This window comes from Eublepharis macularius, chromosome 11, assembly GCF_028583425.1.
Source record: "Eublepharis macularius isolate TG4126 chromosome 11, MPM_Emac_v1.0, whole genome shotgun sequence".
NCBI lineage: Eukaryota > Metazoa > Chordata > Lepidosauria > Squamata > Eublepharidae > Eublepharis > Eublepharis macularius.
In genome coordinates, this window is record NC_072800.1 from 9,731,787 (window position 1) to 9,750,237 (window position 18,451).

Consider the following 18,451-nt stretch of genomic DNA (forward strand, 5'->3'; position numbering starts at 1 on the left):
AGCTCCAAAACCACAGGTATTCAAAACAATAGTCCAGTTTCTTTAATAACTTCTTTAAACTTAGTCTCTTTTCAAATACAACTCCTGCCGAGTCTTCCCCTCCTTTTCACTAGTCTGTTGCAGTTTAAAAATCTACTTTTTTTCCTCTCTCTTTTTATCAATCTGTCCCGTATCGGAAGATAGTGATCTTTACCTTCCCTTCACTTTTCTCGGGTTGTAATCGCTGTTTCGATTTTAAGTTCTCCTCTCCACTTCTTCTCCCAATCGAAGCTTGGGTATGTAGGTCTTATGCCAGCCGAATTGGCCCCAAAACTGCCGCAGAGATTTTAGCCGACCCGTCGCAGGGTGGGACCTCGAGGATCGGGAGGGGGCCCGTTGCGCAGAGCCCCCCCTCGTCCGAGATCAACGCGCCCTAGGGTCTCGAGCGTTCTTTGCCTGCTCTCCGCCTGAGAGCAGTCGGCCGCGGGCTATTTTCACCCCGCCGGCCGCTTAAAACGGCAGTCCGGTCAGCTCCGCAACTGGAGCTGCTTCAGACCTCCATAGATCCCAAACCGGAAGTCGGAAGGGCCCTTTTCATGTCACTTGCAAGTGGCACAGATATGACCCTTTAAACTTCAGCTGGGCGGCGGGGAGGACCCCCCCTGCCAGGCAGCTGAAGCTGGCGGAGGAGTTTGAAAGCACCCTGAAGCTTCCTGCAGTGACCCAAATCACTTTGGGAAGCTTTGATTCGGTATTTCCAAATCGGGGCCAGCAGGCTGGGCCCAATTTGGAAATCCTGAATCTTTACATATAGAGCTCGTCGTGTCCATTCTTTGGCATTAATCCTCCAGAATCTTTACCTCTCTATATGTATTATTTGACTGTTCCATGCTATCGTAAAGCTTTTTTATTTGTGAGATTGAATATTATTCCTTCAGTGGTTTTAGAAGGAAGATTTTAAAATAGGCCTTACTCCAGTAGAACCTGCTCTTGCAGTCTTAAGAGGATTGATACGTTACACGCCCTGCTTGAATGCCATTGGTATGAGAATATCAGAGACTATTCTATTAAGCCCCTTATTACTGATCAATCACCCCCCTACACCTCGGAAACACATTTTAGCTGCTTAGAAATAACGGTCCTAAGATTACTTTGATGGCAGCAAAATTTGTTTCAGCCCTTGTATCCCTTGAGTCCAAAAAACGATGAACAAGAACTTTCTGCTGTTCACGATTTGTTAACCAATGAGCTTCTAAGGGAATAAAAGGAAAGGAAACTATCTAGTGGGATCATACCTACAGCAACAGACACTACGTAGTATAGTCTACATTCCCTGTCCCTTTACCAATGCTTCTCTTAAAAACCAATTCCTTACAATGGTTGTTGTGGGTTTTCCGGGCTGTATTGCCGTGGTCTTGGCATTGTAGTTCCTGACGTTTCGCCAGCAGCTGTGGCTGGCATCTTCAGAGGTGTAGCACCAAAAGACAGAGATCTCTCAGTGTCACAGTGTGGAAAAGATGTAGGTTATTTGTATCTACTCAGGAGGGGTGGGGTTGAGCTGAGTCATCCTGTAAGAGTTTCCCAGGGTGTGGAATGCTAATGGCGGGAGGCTTCACTGTATCCTGAGGAGGTTCTTTTGCATATGGATTGGTACTTGATGTGCTAATCTTCTCTGCAGGACTATTGTCGGGTGTAGAGTGTTTTGTTAGCCTGGTGTTTTTCAGAACTGGCAACCATGCTCGGTTCATTCTTAAGGTTTCTTCTTTCCTGTTGAAGTTTTGCTTATGCTTGTGAATTTCAATGGCTTCCCTGTGCAGTCTGACAAAGTAGTTGGAAGTGTTGTCCAGTATTTTGGTGTCCTGGAATAAGATACTGTGCCCTGTTTGAGTTAGGCTATGTTCAGCCACTGCTGATTTTTCAGGTTGTCCAAGTCTGCAGTGTCTTTCATGTTCTTTTATTCTTGTCTGGATGCTATGCTTTGTGGTCCCGATGTAAACTTGTCCACAGCTGCAGGGTATACGGTATACTCCTGCAGAGGTTAGGGGGTCTCTACTGTCTTTTGCTGATCGTAGCATCTGTTGTATTTTTCGGGTGGGTCTGAATACTGCTTGAAGGTTATGCTTTTTCATAAGCTTTCCCATCTGATCAGTAATTCCTTTGATATATGGCAAAAACACTTTTCCTGTGGGAGACTGTTTTTCTTTGGTTGTTTGATTCATCCTGGGTTTGATTGCTCTTCGGATTTCATTTCTGGAGTAGCCATTTGCCTGAAGTGCGTGGTTTAGATGATTAATTTCCTCATTGAGAAAGTGCGGCTCACATATCCGTCTTGCACGATCCACTAAGGTTTTCATTATGCCTCTTTTCTGTCGGGGATGGTGATTGGAGTTTTTGTGTAGGTACCGATCAGTGTGAGTTGGTTTCCTGTAGACCTTGTGACCTAACTGAAAGTTTGCTTTGCGGATGACCCAGGTATCCAGGAATGGGAGTTTTCCCTCGATTTCTTTCTCCATGGTGAATTGTATGTTCAGGTGGATGTTGTTGAGATGATTCAAAAACCCCATCAATTCTTCCTCCCCATGGCTCCAAATGATAAATGTATCATCCACAAACCGGAACCATACACTAGGTTTGTGGGGTGCTGATTCTAGAGCTGTTTTTTCAAAATGTTCCATGTAGAAGTTTGCTATAACTGGGCTGAGTGGACTCCCCATGGCCACCCCAACCATCTGTTCATAGAATTCGTTGTCCCATTGGAAGTAACTGGTTGTCAGGCAATGGTGGAATAAGGCTGTTACATCCTCTGGGAAAATCTGATTAATAAGTGCAATAGTGTCTTTTACTGGAACCTTGGTAAACAGGGATACAACATCAAAACTGACAAGTATGTCTTGTGGATTGAGTTTCAGAGAACTGATTTTGTTGATGAAATCTGCTGAATCTTTGATGTAAGATGAGGTTTTCCCGATGTGGTCCTGCAGGAGATCTGCCAGATGTCTAGCTAATTCATATGTCGGTGAACCAATGGCACTCACAATGGGTCGGAGTGGGACTGAATCCTTATGTATTTTGGGGAGTCCATATAGTCTAGGTGGCTGTGCTTCAGTCTTGCATAGTTTTCTGTGCGTGTCGGGATGTAGTGAGGAATTCTTGATCAGCGCATTTGTTAAAGAAAAACAGTCTCCCACAGGAAAAGTGTTTTTGCCATATATCAAAGGAATTACTGATCAGATGGGAAAGCTTATGAAAAAGCATAACCTTCAAGCAGTATTCAGACCCACCCGAAAAATACAACAGATGCTACGATCAGCAAAAGACAGTAGAGACCCCCTAACCTCTGCAGGAGTATACCGTATACCCTGCAGCTGTGGACAAGTTTACATCGGGACCACAAAGCGTAGCATCCAGACAAGAATAAAAGAACATGAAAGACACTGCAGACTTGGACAACCTGAAAAATCAGCAGTGGCTGAACATAGCCTAACTCAAACAGGGCACAGTATCTTATTCCAGGACACCAAAATACTGGACACTTCCAACTACTTTGTCAGACAGCACAGGGAAGCCATTGAAATTCACAAGCATAAGCAAAACTTCAACAGGAAAGAAGAAACCTTAAGAATGAACCGAGCATGGTTGCCAGTTCTGAAAAACACCAGGCTAACAAAACACTCTACACCCGACAATAGTCCTGCAGAGAAGATTAGCACATCAAGTACCAATCCATATGCAAAAGAACCTCCTCAGGATACAGTGAAGCCTCCCGCCATTAGCATTCCACACCCTGGGAAACTCTTACAGGATGACTCAGCTCAACCCCACCCCTCCTGAGTAGATACAAATGACCTACATCTTTTCCACACTGTGACACTGAGAGATCTCTGTCTTTTGGTGCTACACCTCTGAAGATGCCAGCCACAGCTGCTGGCGAAACGTCAGGAACTACAATGCCAAGACCATGGCAATACAGCCCGGAAAACCCACAACAACCATCGTTCTCCGGCCGTGAAAGCCTTCGACAATACAATTCCTTACAGTTCAGCCTTCCTATCTGAGTAAAAAAGTCCACTTGAGTACTTCAATTTTGCATGATTTGCAGAAAGCTAGGAGAGTGGGAACCTTCCTGATCTTTTCAGGTAGGCTGTTCCATAAGGTGGGGGCCACCAAAGAGAATGCCTGTGTATGGGCAGCCGTTGATTTTGCCCCTTTGCAAGGTGGTACCTGGAGAAGGCCCTGTTCAGGTGAGTAAAACTGCCATGGCAGAGCATTAGGAGAGAGGTGGTCCCGGAGACATGAGGGACCAAGGTCGTGAAGGGCATTGTATTTGATAGCCAATACCTTGAGTTGAGCCTGGAAACGAATGGGTGGCCAATGGAGTGACAGCAGAATGGGAGTAATAAGCATGCTCCAGTTGGCTCCTGATAATAATTGAGCTGTGGCATTCTGCACCAACTTGAAGTCTTGAAGTTGACTTTATGGGGGGGGGGGGGCGTGTAGAAGGCATTACAGCCGCCTGGTCTTGATGTCACCATGGCATGGATCCAGTTGGCCAGACTGGCCATGCCAAGGCAGGGGGCCACCTTCTGGGCTAGACTGGGTTAGAAGAAGGCATTTTTTTTGCAGCTGCATTAACTTTTTTCTCTAGCCGCAGTGCTGGATCCACTGTAACCCCTAGGCTGTTAACTGAATCTGCAAGGGTCAACTGAACCCCATTGAAAGTGGAAAGCAGACTGTCCTTAAGTATCTCTGGCTTCCCAACAAGCATCACTTCTGTCTTGTCTGGGTTCAGTTTCAGTTTGTTTGCTTTCAAACAAAGGTCCAATCAGCCCCTGCCTCTGGCAGAAGGGGGTTTCCAGCAGAGGAGGAAGAGCTTGCTGTGCTATAGGAAGGCTTCTTCCAGTAGAGGAAGACTCTGTGCTTGGCTGAGCAGCGTAGTAGGATACAGCCCAATCTTGTCTCCTACAGTGCTGTCAATAAATAGTCTTGCCTCTGGGACTGTAATGGAAACACCAAGGCAGATAAATATGGCTATAAGTTTATTGAAAGGGCTCCTATGAGCCAACTCCTAAGAGCCAATTTCTCACATCTACAATTACTGGATTCTGAGCAGAATTTGGGAGGCTAGTTTTGACTGCCTAATACTCTTTTAAGGAGTCATTCTAAGCAGGTCCAGTCAGAAGCCTATTCAGATCTTTTCAGTGGGGGTTACTCCCAGGAAAGCGTTCTTAGGATTGCATCCTGGATTCTCATGCTTTTGTACCATCACTGCACTTTCATCGTTCTTTGTGCTCAAGGTACAGCCTGTTCATGTGTCAGTGTGACTGGAAGGTCTTACATATCAGTTGGAAGGTCAGTTGGGCAATTCATGTTAATCATAAACTTCTTCTACTGTGAAAGCAAGAATCACTGTTAAAGGCAGCTGTCTTGCTGCCAAGCGTGCATGCCGTAGACCCTTCGAGTTCCTTAGATTGGTACACAAACTGGATAATAGGACTACAACCATGATTGCCTTTGAGTTCCAACTCCTATCCAGAGCATATACAAGTACTTAGACTCACCATGAAGTGCAGTAGGAGGAGGAGCCATTTGTTGGATGGAAGCATGATCCTATACTTCTGGATCATGTACTTCCCTTCTACTTGTGCAGAACTCTGTTGCAGAGGTGGACCTCCCTTGGGTGTGACTTTCTCTGGTGGAAGGTGTTTCCCACTTACCCTCCATGAGCAGAACGCACCTTGTGCCAAAGGAATACCCTCTAAAACAGAGGACCTGCCTCCACAGTGGGGGTCAGTAGGGAGCAAGAGGAAAGAAGGTGTAGCAGTGAGATGAAAGACCTTTTATGGTGTGACTTCCTACCTCTGGAAGTCTTTCCCTGTGCAGACTGACCACCATTTAGAGAATTCATGCTTAGAGTGGCCTTTGGGGTGGTAGCAGAGGGGCAGTGTTATTGCCGTGTGTGCAGGATCCGATTTGTTGGTTTTAAATCTACTGTGTTAGAGTTGTTTTATCTTGTTTTTATTGTGGTGATCAGCAATCATTGTAATCTTGACAAAGAGCCTAATAAAGCTAATTAAACTCTCTGTACATTTTGAAATAAGTATTTGATTGATTGATTTAAAATATTTATTAGCTGCCTTTCCTCCAAAGGTGCTCCAGACAGTTTACAAAGTAAAATATAAACAAAGTGTGTATATAAAAGGAAAACGGCTAAAACACAATTAAAACATTTAAAACAGAGAAAAAACACAGTTACAATCCAGCCCACATTTTTTAAAAAAAACTGTCGTAAATAAAAGAGTCTTCAGCTGCCTCCTAAAGATTGAGAGTGAGGGGCCCAGGCATGCCTCCTTGGGGAGGTTGTTCCACAATAGTAGGACTGCCACTGAAGAGACCCTCAACTAAAAGGAGTAACAAGGGTGCTAAATTTTGGTTTACGGATGATTGCAGAGTACTTAAGCGCCAATTGCGCAATATCTGTAGCCAATTTCAAACTTCCAGTGACCCTGCCCTCCTCTTTGGATATTTTCAGGTTAAAAAACAGCTTCAGGAGAGTATGAAAAAGAAGAAGTTAGAGTTTTTTAATGATCAGTGGGAACAATCATACCAAGCCACGGTCCTAAACACGGGCCATAGTCTCAGGTACACTCCGTGTGGAGCCTCCTCATATGTCTGCTATCTCCTCTCACGTTTGGTTTTAATACTTTTCTGCTTTATTCCAGCAGAAACAAGATTTCCCTGTTAACTCATTTGACTTTTGCGATGAGGATCTACCTGATTGGTCACCAGTGACCCCTGATGAAATAATAGAGTTACTTGGTCAGCTGAAGACTGGAAAAGCTCCCGATCCTGATTTGATTCCCCCAGAGCTTCTAAAGCTGGACCCAGAATGATGGGCTGTCCCTCTTGCTTCTTTCTTTACTATAATCGATCAAACGGAACTTATTCCAGATGCCTGGAGGAATGCAGTTGTGGTCCCAATCCATAAGAAAGGTGACCACACAAATCCTTCTAATTATAGGCCAATTAGCCTCCTCTCTACCCTAGGCAAGTTATACGCCAAGCATCTGTTATCTAAATTAACCTCTTGGATGGCTCAGCAAGGCATTCCAGGCCCCGAACAACTTGGGTTCTGCAAGGGTAAATCTACACTAGACCATTGTATCACTTTAGCGCATTTGATCGAAAAGCATATTAAATTTAGACATTCCAAACTCTATGCAGCTTTCTTAGATCTCAAAGGAGCATTTGATTCAGTTGATAGAGAGTTATTGTGGGTTAAACTGTACCAATCGGGCATTGATAAGAGACTCCTCAAACTAATCGTAATGCTTTACACTTCTACTACCTGTCAAATTAAATGCTCAACTACAGGGGAATTAACATCCAAAATCCCCTTCAGCAAAGGAGTTAAACAGAGCAAGCAGATGTTCTTTTTTTTATTATAATAAATTTATTCCACCTTAACTTAAAACATAACCATACAAAACCCATTCCACATAAACATAATCATACAAAACCCAAAATATAACAATTCCTAAGGAATTCCATACATCTAGAAATTCAATAGTTCTTGACAATGAATGTTAGAAGAAACAATATCTTTTTCCTGCAAAAATTGCACAATAGGAAACCATATTGCTTGGAAATTTTTTCGATAGGCTTCCAAATTCTGAATGCCTGTAGAGCAATCCACTTTACCCGATATAAAATGGCTCCAGATGGAATCATACCAATTTTGTAGTGAGGGCCCTTTCTTATTTCTCCATTTCTTGGCAATCTCTATCCTAGCAATTGCTAACAAAGTTGTTATTGTAACCAGCTTGTTTTTATCTACTTGTTTTAACAAATCTATTTCTAGAAAAATATTTTCTGGATTTCTTGGAATCTGTTGGCCCACTATACTTTCTATTTGCAGTAATACTTTATTCCAGAACCTTTTAATGGTGGGGCAAATCCAAAAACAATGTAAAAAGTCTCCAGTCTGTCCACAACCGTTCCAACATTTTAAGTTCAATTTTTTTTTTAATTTAGCCATTCTCATTGGAGTTAAATAGCTTCTATGTAATACCTTAAATGAGTTAAGGTGAATTGCTAAAATTTTAGAGTTAAAACTTGGGGCCTTCCATGCTTTTTCAAACTCTTCTTTGGAAATTCTACCTTCACAATCTGCAATCCAACCTCTTTCAGCTGTTATAATAGGTTTATTACATGTTGATAATAGTACTTTATAGATCTTAGAAAGGAGACCTTTATGGCCTCTCTCACTTTACTTAAATAGTGCTTCTAGAGCAGTTAAAGGCATTGCCCAATTTCATTTTCTTAAATTGTGTTCTACCCACATACCCATTCTACTTTATGTGGACAATGCAGTACTACTTTCTTGTACAAGGGTGGGGCTCAGACATCTGCTGAATAGATGCCTTAAGCTTCTTCTCTACAAACAAATTACAGCTGAATTATGAGAAATCCAAAATATTAGTATTTGCCAAGTCCTGTAAAATCCAAAAATGGATATTTGATGGAAAAGAAATAGAGCAGGTAAAGCACTTTGAATATTTGGGTCTTCTTTTACTTATAAGATGTCCTGGTTAAGCCATCGTAAATCAGCAATTAATATAGCTACCATTAGTGCATCAGCCATCTCACGCTTCTTTTTCAATAGAGGCAATCAGTTTGTTCCAGCCACACTAAAAGTTTTTAAGGCCAAAGTGATCCCACAGCTACTGTATGGTACTCCAGCATGGATAAGTGCCTTCAAGGCTGGTATTGAAAGAGTCTAATCCAAGTTCGTGCAAAAAATCATGGGTCTCCCATGCTGTGTTCCATATGCAGTCCTTTGTTTAGACACTGGCTTTAACATGGTAGAAATAAGAGCATGGCTTATGTCAATTAAATATTGGCTACGAGTGCACTATAATGCTGGCCCTAGGAGCCTTTTACATCAAATGCTGTCAGAATTTACCATCTCCAACTGGACTGCCTCCAAAGAGAAAAAAATAACTACAATGGGCTTATCTTTAGATTCATTATTTATGCTCAGTTTTCCAAATGCATATCAATCAATTAAACGCAGAATTTTGGACACTGAATTGCAAAAGCTTGCCAGTTCTGCCCAAAAATCCTGCTCTCCTTTGAATTTTGAAACCATTTCAATTACTGGCCGACTGGCTCCTTAGTTATCTGCCTCTTATACCCCACAAACGCGCAGAGCGTTCGCACTTGCTAGGTGCAACGCTATCCCTTCTGCAGTCACCTATGGCAGATATAATAAGATCACATATTCTGCAAGACTTTGTGCTTGTAATTCAAATCCAGTTGAGTCAGTTCCTCATATCCTACTCCATTGTTCTCAGTATGCTGATATTCGTTCTAATCTTTTAGACCCAATTTTACTTAATATGCTGGGCCATTCGGAGGCCTTAATGGTGTACCGTCTTCTGAATGATTCGTCATCCAAAATAACTGAAAAGGTAGCCCTATTTTTAAGTCTGGTAATCAAGGATCGATTGCAAAACATCTAACTGCTTTCACTCAAATTACCCTTGTTACCGTTATATTTGCTTACTGCCTGAATCGATAACCTGAGATATGCCAATAAAGGCTTTGTTGTTGTTGTTGTTGTTGTTGTTGTGGATGATGATGATGATGATGATGTACAGTCCAGCCTCCAGAGCTGCCATTTTCTCCAGGGGGAACTGATCTGTGAGGTCTGAAGGTCTGCCAAAATTCCTGGAAAACTCCAGCCCACACCTGCAGATTGTCAACCAAAGTCTTACAGAATGGCTTTTGTTAAATACCATCTCTCAGCTGAATCTTCTTCATAGGGCTGCACTGTTCACTTATTCAAATGTTCAACCATCAAGTCTCTCTCTCTCTTTCTCTCACACACACATACTCACTCACTCTCACACACACACACGAATCTGTTCATCACCATGATCATAAACTTCATCAGACACTGCAAAGGGATTGATTGCCGCAGCCAAAGAGGAGATAGACCTTAACAACCTCTGTTCAATTATTGTGATGGGGAGGAGAGAGGAATAAAGTTTGTGTTCATTTGTATTTCCCAGTGAAGTGTCCTTGCCCAATGCATTCTGTCCCTATCTGATTTAAGCTAGTTTGATAACTCATTTTATTCTCCCTCAGTTTTATCCTTCAGCTTTTTCTGCATGTCTAAATGAGTTAATTACCATATTTCACTAAACAAGGACAGAGATTTCTGAGCTTTTTACTGGGTTGTGGCAACTTGTCCCTGCATTTTTTGCCTGAAGCAGCTTTTCTGTGAAATAATCTGCATAAAGTTAGCAGGACATCTTAAAGAGACTTAGTCGCTGAGTAACTGTCACACAGAGTTCTTAGTATCGTTGCTCCAAATTATATTTCAGGCAGTGTGATAAACAACATCATAATAGCTTTGACTCAGTTGTCAAAACTGAACTCTGATCTCTGCCAGGGTTTCCCCTTATAATTATGGCCAATAAAGGCAAACATTCATATGTACAGGGGAAGCTGACCAAGGTCTGGCCAGTTCTAATAAACTAGTATTTTACTTATACCTTGCAAAATATCTGGAATAATTTCAAAATTTGCTTCATAAATCATGCTGCATTGAATATGGAACATTCTTTATCAACATCCAACTGGCAATAAATACCCAGTCAAGAAAGTAATCAGGACTGCACAGGTAGAGTTTACTGGTACAATATTTAATCTTTCGTTGTGGCCAGACAATCTGCTGTTGTCACTGGATACCAGGGTTAGGAAAATTTCAGCAGACACCATTTCTCTGCAAACGAAGGCTTCTTCTTTTTCATATTCAATATGATGGTTAGCCTGTGCCTTGGTTGAGACTTTTTAGACTACAGGCAGAAACTCATGTGATGGAATGCTCCTCCATAAAAAAATCCCTACATGTAGAAAACTAGCATGTTAGGCAGAAGCCTAGTTTTGAACAATTTCCCTGGCACACTAGTTTTCTGTGTTGATTTAGATGGGGGAGGGAAGAAGTTGTATGGAGGAGCATTCCTTGGTGTGAATCCCTATGGGCATAGCCAAGGTCCTGGTTGCTTACCCCACTGAGGAAGGCTAGGCCTCATTGTTTCCATAACTGATTTTCAAAGCATGTTAGCCTGTCTCCCTGTTTCAAATAGTAGCCTTTAGTTTAAGCTCTGTTTTTGTCATAACCTTCTCAGAATGATTTTGTGTGAATAGAGTCCAAGATTTGAACAACAGATATCTTCTCATTCTTCCTTAGGTTATTATGGAAGTTTTCAACCAATGTCTTTCACTGCAAATGCAGTCCATTCGCTTGCTTTGATGTTATCCAAGTTGTTACCATGAATACAGAACCCTTAAGAGTTCTGGGCCGAGTGTTGTCAGGGGCTACCGTAGAATATTCTTTGAAATGCTGCTGGGTGGCTGGGGTTTGTGGGGTAGTAGTTGGATTCTGAAGACGTTGAATAAGCGTCTGCTTGCTCTGGGAGAGCAGCGATGATTCACCCTCCATGTGAGCCATCCAGGGATTTCTGTATTCCTGGTTATCAGGAGTATGAGGTAGCCACTTACATAGTGATGCCTTAGACAAGCCAGGCTATTTGAGTCTTGGCTACTCATCTGCAATATGGAAATAATGCTGGCTTACTTTACAGGACTGCTTTGAGCATGACAACAAAATAATGTGTGTGAAGCACTTTGAAAGCACAATATAAACGCTATGTGTGATTCAGTAAACATAAATTAACCTGTATATGAAAGGTGGCAAAAAGGTGTTTTCAGACTGATTCTTTTCTTTTCACACAGGTTTGAGGATGGAACCGTTTCTTTCCTTGATATCATTGCATTAAAGCATGGATTTGATGCCTTGGAAAGACTTACAGGTCAGTCTCTCTAACACTTCTAAGATTTGCTGATTTCCAGTTCACAGTCATCAGGATTTTCTTTGGGATGGGCAGGGGGGGGATCCTATCCTATTCCTCTCTTCTATATTATATTTCAGCCCCTATTTATGTTTCAGGGTTGCCAGCTCTCCAGCATCCCAGTCTTAGGGCCTGGTGATTTCTCATTGAATAGGAGGACTGATGGTAGTACTTCCACAGACACTACAACAGTGATTGTACCGTACATTATCTGGGAACATGTGTATTCACAATCCTCTAACTTTGATGAAATGGACTATCTACCACCCAATTAAAAACATGCACACAGAAATTAATCATTTGCTGAACTTAAAATGTACATAGATCCAGAGGAGTTAGCCATGTTAGTCTTTAGTTGCAAAATAGTAAAGAGTCCAGTAGCACCTTTAAGACTAACCAACTTTATTGTAGCATAAGCTTTCAAGAACCACAGCTCTCTTTGTCAGAGGTGCCAGATCTGACAAAGAGAGTTGTGGTTCTTGAAAGCTTATGCTACAATAAAGTTGGTTAGTCTTAAAGGTGCTTCGGGACTCTTTACTATTTTCAAATGTATGGTAGTTGAGCGGTGAGTGCCATTATTGCCTCCCATCTTTAGTTTATCTGAGCAGTAGTTTCCAGACTTAAGGAAAGCCGTCAAGTGTGCGGACCAACTGATGGCCCAGGGAGAATGCATGCCCAAATTGTTCCAGACAGTTCTCCTGCCTTTCCTATTAACCAACAGCAAGTCAGGCAGCCCTAAGGGACTGACTTCATATCTGCACATCACTCCCTGTGAAATGTTGTATTTAAAGACCGAATGCAGCCAACAGCAGACAGGGAGGGGGGGGTACAACTACAGCAGCCCAGGGAAGCTATAAAAAAGCAATATGAGAATGTGCGTGCACAAGAATACAGGTGAGCAGTTTGAACATTTAACAGTGAACTTTTAATGGTGCCACCGAGTGTAACTTGTAGACAGCTTGCAAACCAAACCATCTGACTGAGCAGCTTTGATCCGATTCCAGCAGACCATCTCTTGCCTTTGAGAGCCCTTATCCTGTGAGTAGCTGCTACTTCAGCCTAGTCATTCGTTGAGTTGGTTCACATTTATGACAGCCCATATGCGAGAACTTTGAGAGTAATGATATTGCTAAGTACTAGTCTTGGAGTCTTAGTTTCAAAATAGTTTTGTATGACCTGATCCAAATTTCATTTGAATTTCAGCTAGGTCTGTGAATGAATGTGATGTTCTCACCTGCCCACAGAGGCTTACCTTTCCCAAAACATACCCTCCAGAAGCAGCAATTGGGGAGGGGAGGGAGAAGCCAGCTGTAGTGGAGCCTGGGGGCAGTAGAAGAATGTGTCCCATTTCCAGAGATCTCGTGGGACTGCAGAGTTCCCACAAGAAAGTCTGATAAACTGTCCCCCTATTGAGTGTCTCTGAGTCTAGCAGCCCTGTACACTTTCTAGGATCTACATGAATATGGTCACAGGATCTGGACATAAATATTAGCAATGATGCTGTAATCCTATTGATTTTTACATAACCTTGGCCATCTGTCTTTATATCACAAGTCCGTTTAAACTGTATCTGATCAGCCAGGATCACTGAAGCTTAATGAGCAGGTGTGTGCAGCAGCTGAGACCTTGCTGCTGCTAGTGGTCTCCTTATTTTATTTTAAATTTCTCTAGCTTGGTTTGTCTTGAGTTCTTGATAATTGATAAAATATTGAACTACCCGCAGCTTGCTCATATACTAGTTTGTTATGTTCAGTGTATGAACTACTGAAATGACCTTCCTCTGCAGGAGAGGACTTGAAATGTCTAGCACTGTTCATGGCGAGGTATGTGAGATAGTAAATGGAATTAAAAGTTGTATAAGCAGTTTTGTGAAGAATTTTAAAAATGCTGTCTTTTAGAGCAAACTTGAATGAGATCTTAATTATAACAAAAGCTTGAATAAGTGTGACAAGATCCCTTGTCTCTAGAATGGATCGATGTCTGCGCAATAAATGCAGTTTATAAGCCACTCCTTCAGCAACCTTTTCATAGACTTGGTTAATCCTTTGTCAGAGTTAACCAAACCGAACTACAGATGTGATGTATTGATAGGCCACAGTAATGATCTGTTATTCTAGTTAATGGTTGCTTTTGTATAGACAGTTACCAAAGCACTTGGCTTTCACTAAACTTAGTTGAATTTCTAAAGTACTCAATTCAACATGTTTCATTTGGTCCAGTAATCTTTCATTCCCAACTATCATTAATTTTAAAAATTTAGAATAATTAAGAATAGCTGTGTATTAACCAAAACAATCATAAACAGGTTAAAAAACCCACCAGAAGAGACTATTTCAGTTATCTGGAACAGTCATTAATTGGCTAAATATGCTAATAAATTTGAAGGTTTAAAACATAACGTTTGAATCTTACTATATGAACCAGGTACCCCCAACTGATGACAGCCACTCCAGAGCCCTTAGGCAGAAGGAAGGCACTTGTCCATTTTGTTTTGGGAGGCTTTTCAGCCTCTGGGTTCTCTGAGGCAACTTAGGAATCCAGACATAGGCTTTAATAAAATACCTCCAGTTTATTGATTACAGAGTGTTGCTGAGCATAAAGCACTCAATTCAGGTAACAGATATGAAAACAAATAAACCATTCTTTTCCTAGGCTAAAATCTGCCTGTCTAAAAAAAACATGAAGCTTGCTGCCTATGCTTCTCTGGTTAGCTTTTTAGCTGGTGATTGCTTACCCATCTGTTCAGTAAAGGAGTCCATTTCCACGTCATGCAGCACGAGGCATATGGAGATGAAGGGAGGCGTGGAGCCAGTAGCTTCTCTTTCACATGATGGTTAGAGAAAGGAGGCCCCAACCCGGGCCTCACGGCTTACCTTTGCTCATAACGACCCGGAACATCGTGCAAAAAACACAGAAGATCGCGTTTTCTTGTGCAAGATTTGCGCGACATGACAACATGATCTTCCATGTTTTTTGCACGATGTTCTGGGTCGTTACGAGCAAAGGTAAGCCGTGTGGAAACGGCCCAGGTGAGCCTGATCTTGTCAGCTCTCAAAAGCTAAGCAGGGTCAGCCTTGGTTAGTAATTGGATGGGAAACCTCCAGTGAAGACCAGGGTTGCAGAGGCAGGCAATGGCAAACCACCCCTGGTAGTCTCTTGCAATGAAAACTCCACTAGGAGTCGCCATAAGTCAGCTATGATTTGAGGGCACTCTCAATCCACAGAGAAGGGAGGAGAAGGGTGAGCTAGGAAGCCATCTTTTCAGGACTCCCGACATCACCCTACCAACTAACAGCCAATCCGAGCTCACTTACTTAATTAGAATTGCTAGCTGTGTGAAATCGGGGAGTGAAGATAGTGCCTGTGACAGCCAGCCTCCAAAGGTCAAATCTCCAGGGAACAGGAACTAACTCACAGGGGCTAAAATGAGCCGAGCCAGAACATTTTTTCTAGCTAAGCCTGAAACTGGGCCTGCACCGATCTACAGCACTGAACCAAAGTCCAGCCACCTTTGACAGAACCTTAGGTCTTTACTGTCAGTACTTTACACTTACCCCTTCCAAGCAACAACCAAGAAGGTTTATGTCAAGACACAAATTATTTGCATGAGTGTGTTAATACACAACCAGAGTAATTCAATAATTTCTGGAAAGCATCAAGAGTTTTTCTTAAAGGACTTATTAAAGGATTAAAAACTAAAGCTTTGTGGGTGGTTATTGAACTAAAAAAAGAAAGCTATTGTTGAGAAAGCAATTAATTTAATAGGAAAGGCATGCTTAGATCTGTGATTAGTTACCAGCAGCTGTTCATTAGACATACCAACCACTTAACACAGTGAGAATTTATATTCAGAAATGGACAAACAGGAGTGAAGCTCATGGATCTGCGACATTGATCGTTTCCCAGGGGCATGGCAACTTCCGCATAAGCAACTGATTTTTAATTGTAGCTTCTTCAGCACAAATTTCAACATTTGGCCTATTAGATGTAGGGTTCCTGGGTGCTGCTGGTGACGGGCAAACTCCCAGGGAATTGCGCCCTTGCCCCCCAATCCCCGAGGGGTGCAACGATGTCGCGCCCAGAAGTGATGTCATCGTGCCGCCCATGGGAGCGCTCATGTGCTTCATTTGGGGCTGATTTTGGTCCCAAATGGGCCAAATCGGCCCCATACAGAGCACGGGAGAGCTCACGTGGCCAACACCACAACATCGCTTCTGGGAGTGTTGTCATTGCACAGGCACTGGAGTGCGCACACTGCTGGCACAAGGTAAGTGCCAGGTGTGCCCCCCGCCTTGCTAGGAGGTTACAAGGACCTGGCAACCCCAGGTAGATTCTGCATGGATATTATTTACTGCATTGAACTATACCTGCAGACGTTGCATCATAATATCCAACATTAGCAGTAGTAGTAATTCCATCTCATTTTCTCTCCCATGTTAAAGGGGTTTGGGTGCCCTCTTATATTGTGACTGTCAGAATCTTGGTTTGTGCTTGTACTGGTCAAGTGCGTATACAGAAATCTCCAAAAGAGGAGAATCATAAAATCATAGAATCATAGTGTTGGAAGGGACCTTTAGGGTCATCTAGTCCAACCCCCTGCACAATGCAGGAAATTCACAAATACCCCCCTGACTGCCCCAGTGACCCCCTTCTCGATGTCCAGAAGATGACGAAACACCTCCAGGAACCCTAGCCAAACCAGCCTGTTGAAGTTGTTACTAACCTCTGCAACATTTTCGACGAGCAAAGCACTTGATAATTCAACCATTTTTTCTCGGACTAATACTGTAAAGAAGAGATTTCTCCAAAGGCCAGTGAGCCTAATGGGTGCAATGAAGTCTGAACAAATCCCTCAACCCCCACCCCCCATACACACACACGTAGTTGTCTGTGTGTTATGCTGCCATGGCTGCCCATGATGTATGATGGACTGTATGAGTTCATTGATTTAAGGGGTAATTCTTGTAGTAGCTGAAACTCGGCCTGAGGTTTTTCATTCAGCAATAAATGAGAATAACAAGACTTTAAGTTTGACAGTGCTATTACTTTATGAAGCAAAAGTCATGATCCATAGGCAGAGGATTGCAGGTGTTGAGTGTCTTTGAAAATCAGAACACACTGCCCTAGATTGTTAGCAGGTTTGAGGAGGGGGAATAAAAATGGAAGTCTTGTTTAGTGCATTAGCTGACCTGTCTGATGCATTAGCATTGTAAATCTACTTAACTCACTGCATTGATTCAAATTACAGCTGCACACTTTACGTTGTGGTACAGGTAGGTTCACTGTCAGTCTTTCTGCGTAGTCCCCCATGGCGCTGTGCATGTGCAGGCTGCCAACCAGAGGATTCTGTAGCTTTAAATCTGTAAAGGGAGGCATCTCCCCTTCCCAGAGCACATGTGCAACTGTTTCCCATCCAAACGGCCCGCACTCTGGCAGAGGAGATGTTCCTTACCCTCAGTTTCTTTCCTGCCACCAACCAGAGAGGAACGTCGTTGCAAGTTCGCTTGTCGAAGGCCTTCCTATGCTTCATTGAGACACGTCTGTAGGGAGAAGGAAACAGAGAAGATTTGTTATCATGATCAATAAAGCTCTTTTCAAAAAGTGCATACAAGGCAGTACTAAAACAAATGGGCACAACCCCTGTTTAATCTGTTTGGGTGAAGGACGCAACATTGGAGCATGTAAACACTATCAGGTGTTTACACCCAGGGCCAGGGCTGAAAGAAGCATGTAACTAAAAGCCATCCTGTGGGAGAAAGCCCTCTTTCGTGCTCCCAGCCCAGCAGCTAAGTTCTTTGCTTTAGTTGAGTTGAAAGACCATTTGGACTCAGATCCAACAGTGAAGGGGCATTGGATCTGACATCATCAAGTTGGATCCAACAGCAGTCGAGGTCAAGAAACCCTTTGAAACCAATGTCGAGGACCCCCTCATCAACATTGATACTGAGTGAGCTCCACTTGGATCTGTAACCAGAAAGAGCAGAATCCCCCGTTATCTACAGGCAAGAGCAGAGTGTTTCAGAGCCATCAGCCAAGAAAGCAAGGACAAAGTACAAGCACTCCTCCAAGCACAAAATGACTTGTCCCCTGAGGACCATCAAGCCAGAGCCCACTTTTGGAGGAGGTAGAGATCATCAAGATTCCACGTACACCCTATGCTCGCTGCAGATCTCCTACTCCATACTCCTCAGAGAAGGAGGGAGAGCTGGTCTACTAGAGACTGGAGTCGAACTACTGGAGCCATGGATGCTTACACCAGGATGCTTGCACCAGAAGGTGGAGTCATAGCATGTGAGTACCATGTCAGTTACCTATGCTGTTCTCACAGGTAACTGACATGGTACCCACATGCTATGACTCCACCTTCCAGTGTTAGGTTTACTTCTTGGAATCCATTGGCTCCATCTCAGAGCCAATGCAGGGAAGAGCTCATTGGAGTGAGTGAGTGATCCTTTGCAATCCTCAGTGGCGTTCCACCTCTCAGAATCTGAGATGGAAGTCAGAGGTGTGGATCAGAGCCTGAGGGTCCCATCGGATCCGTCTTTCAACGAGTT

The 18,451-nt window shown here is 42.9% G+C and overlaps 1 protein-coding gene across 1 annotated transcript in view; it reads left to right on the forward strand.

The window, feature by feature from the left end:
- Positions 1-18,451, forward strand: part of MOCOS (molybdenum cofactor sulfurase) — a 228,390-nt gene that overhangs the window by 75,244 nt on the left and 134,695 nt on the right. The window contains exon 5 of the mRNA XM_054991830.1: positions 11,782-11,858. Within this exon, the coding sequence (XP_054847805.1) occupies positions 11,782-11,858 (77 nt within the window). The remainder of the gene's footprint in view (positions 1-11,781; positions 11,859-18,451) is intronic.